At 44.1% G+C, this 1,145-nt stretch overlaps 1 protein-coding gene across 1 annotated transcript; it reads left to right on the forward strand.

Annotated features, from left to right (window-relative positions):
- Positions 1–6: 6 nt before the first annotated feature.
- Positions 7–788, forward strand: LOC112453808 (LYR motif-containing protein 9-like). Its single transcript, XM_025014767.1, has 3 exons — positions 7–322; positions 520–612; positions 692–788. Exons 1-3 carry the CDS (start codon positions 197–199, stop codon positions 725–727), a joined length of 255 nt encoding a protein of 84 aa, XP_024870535.1. The 5' UTR covers positions 7–196; the 3' UTR covers positions 728–788.
- The last annotated feature ends 357 nt before the right edge of the window (positions 789–1,145 follow it).

Here is a 1,145-nt window from a genome sequence, read left to right on the forward strand (position 1 = left end):
AAAATTTGCTTACGTTGTTGACACAAATCTGCTTTGAACTTTGACCAAGCCTAATGAAAAGTCTTTGTTTTCTATCTTATCAATAGCGGGTATATTCTACGAGAATTGTACCGTACGTCGAAAAATAGTGATAGGGAATGGGAAGGAGGGGAACTCCGGGCTCGCTCCACGTGCGTCTCGCGATCATCGGGAAACGATGGCGAACCGAGTGCTCGGCAGCGCGACGGTGAACACGCCTAAACAGCTGTACAAATATTTATTACGCGAATGCGAAAAACTGCCGAAACACACGCAGCAATATTACAAGCACTCGGTCAAACAAGTAAGTGCGGAATGATTTTCTGATTACGGTAACCTCTGCTTGACGCCTAATAAAAAACGGATCTATTAAATATCAATATCCCTAATCAACGATAAGCTAACATCTATTATAATTTTCACGAGAAAAGTATCCCTCTTGCGACGAATCCTCTGTTAATAAAGTAAGCTTTTGTTATTGGAGGCATTGTTTTTTCCCAGAGTTTCAAGCAGCACGCCTCGGAATCCGATGAGGAACGCGTGCAGCAAATCATGGAACAGGCACTGCTGGACGCTAAGTGGGTGATACAAAAGGTACTCCTCTCGCTATCTACCTGTATTAAATTTAATATTCGAATAAGCGATAGCGTGCCTTTTTCTTTACATTCGCCAGTACAACCAGCCAGGCAGTACCCCAACGCCCAAATGATAAACACAAGTTGTGATCTACAAGAAGCACATGTGGCAAATTAGTATTACCTAGATAGAAAAAATGAATTTTGTGGAGGTCGTTAGTGAGAGCACTAACAGCAGCAATTCACAGTTTTGGAAAGCCATCGGGATCTGGATGAGAAACCCTCATGTGGTTAACCGTCGAATCCTGGCGTCCCAAGAGCTATTAGCAGTCGAAGTCAACCGCGACGTTCTGGATATTTTCAAACACGTTGAGAAGCTGCAGGTGAAACCTGATGATTTTGAGAGCGAATCATCCACGGGAGATGTAAAATATTTATTGGACGTCTTGAGTATCGCGGAATACTGTCAATCGGTTCAATGTACGGATCCGATCGAGGCGGTGGACGACAAGACGTATCTGCACGTGAGAAAGCTGCTGCCTCGCAACACGC

This window comes from Temnothorax curvispinosus, unplaced genomic scaffold (genome assembly GCF_003070985.1).
Source record: "Temnothorax curvispinosus isolate PA1 unplaced genomic scaffold, ASM307098v1 QBEX01004697.1, whole genome shotgun sequence".
Classification (NCBI taxonomy): Eukaryota; Metazoa; Arthropoda; class Insecta; order Hymenoptera; family Formicidae; genus Temnothorax; species Temnothorax curvispinosus.

Excerpts from the sequence above, each read along its gene's own strand:
- LOC112453808 (XM_025014767.1), top strand. The coding sequence starts at position 197 with ATGGCGAACCGAGTGCTCGGCAGCGCGACGGTGAACACGCCTAAACAG. Across the intron at positions 323-519 it reads ACAAGCACTCGGTCAAACAA|AGTTTCAAGCAGCACGCCTC; the intron begins GTAAGTGCGGAA and ends GTTTTTTCCCAG. Across the intron at positions 613-691 it reads CTAAGTGGGTGATACAAAAG|TACAACCAGCCAGGCAGTAC; the intron begins GTACTCCTCTCG and ends TACATTCGCCAG.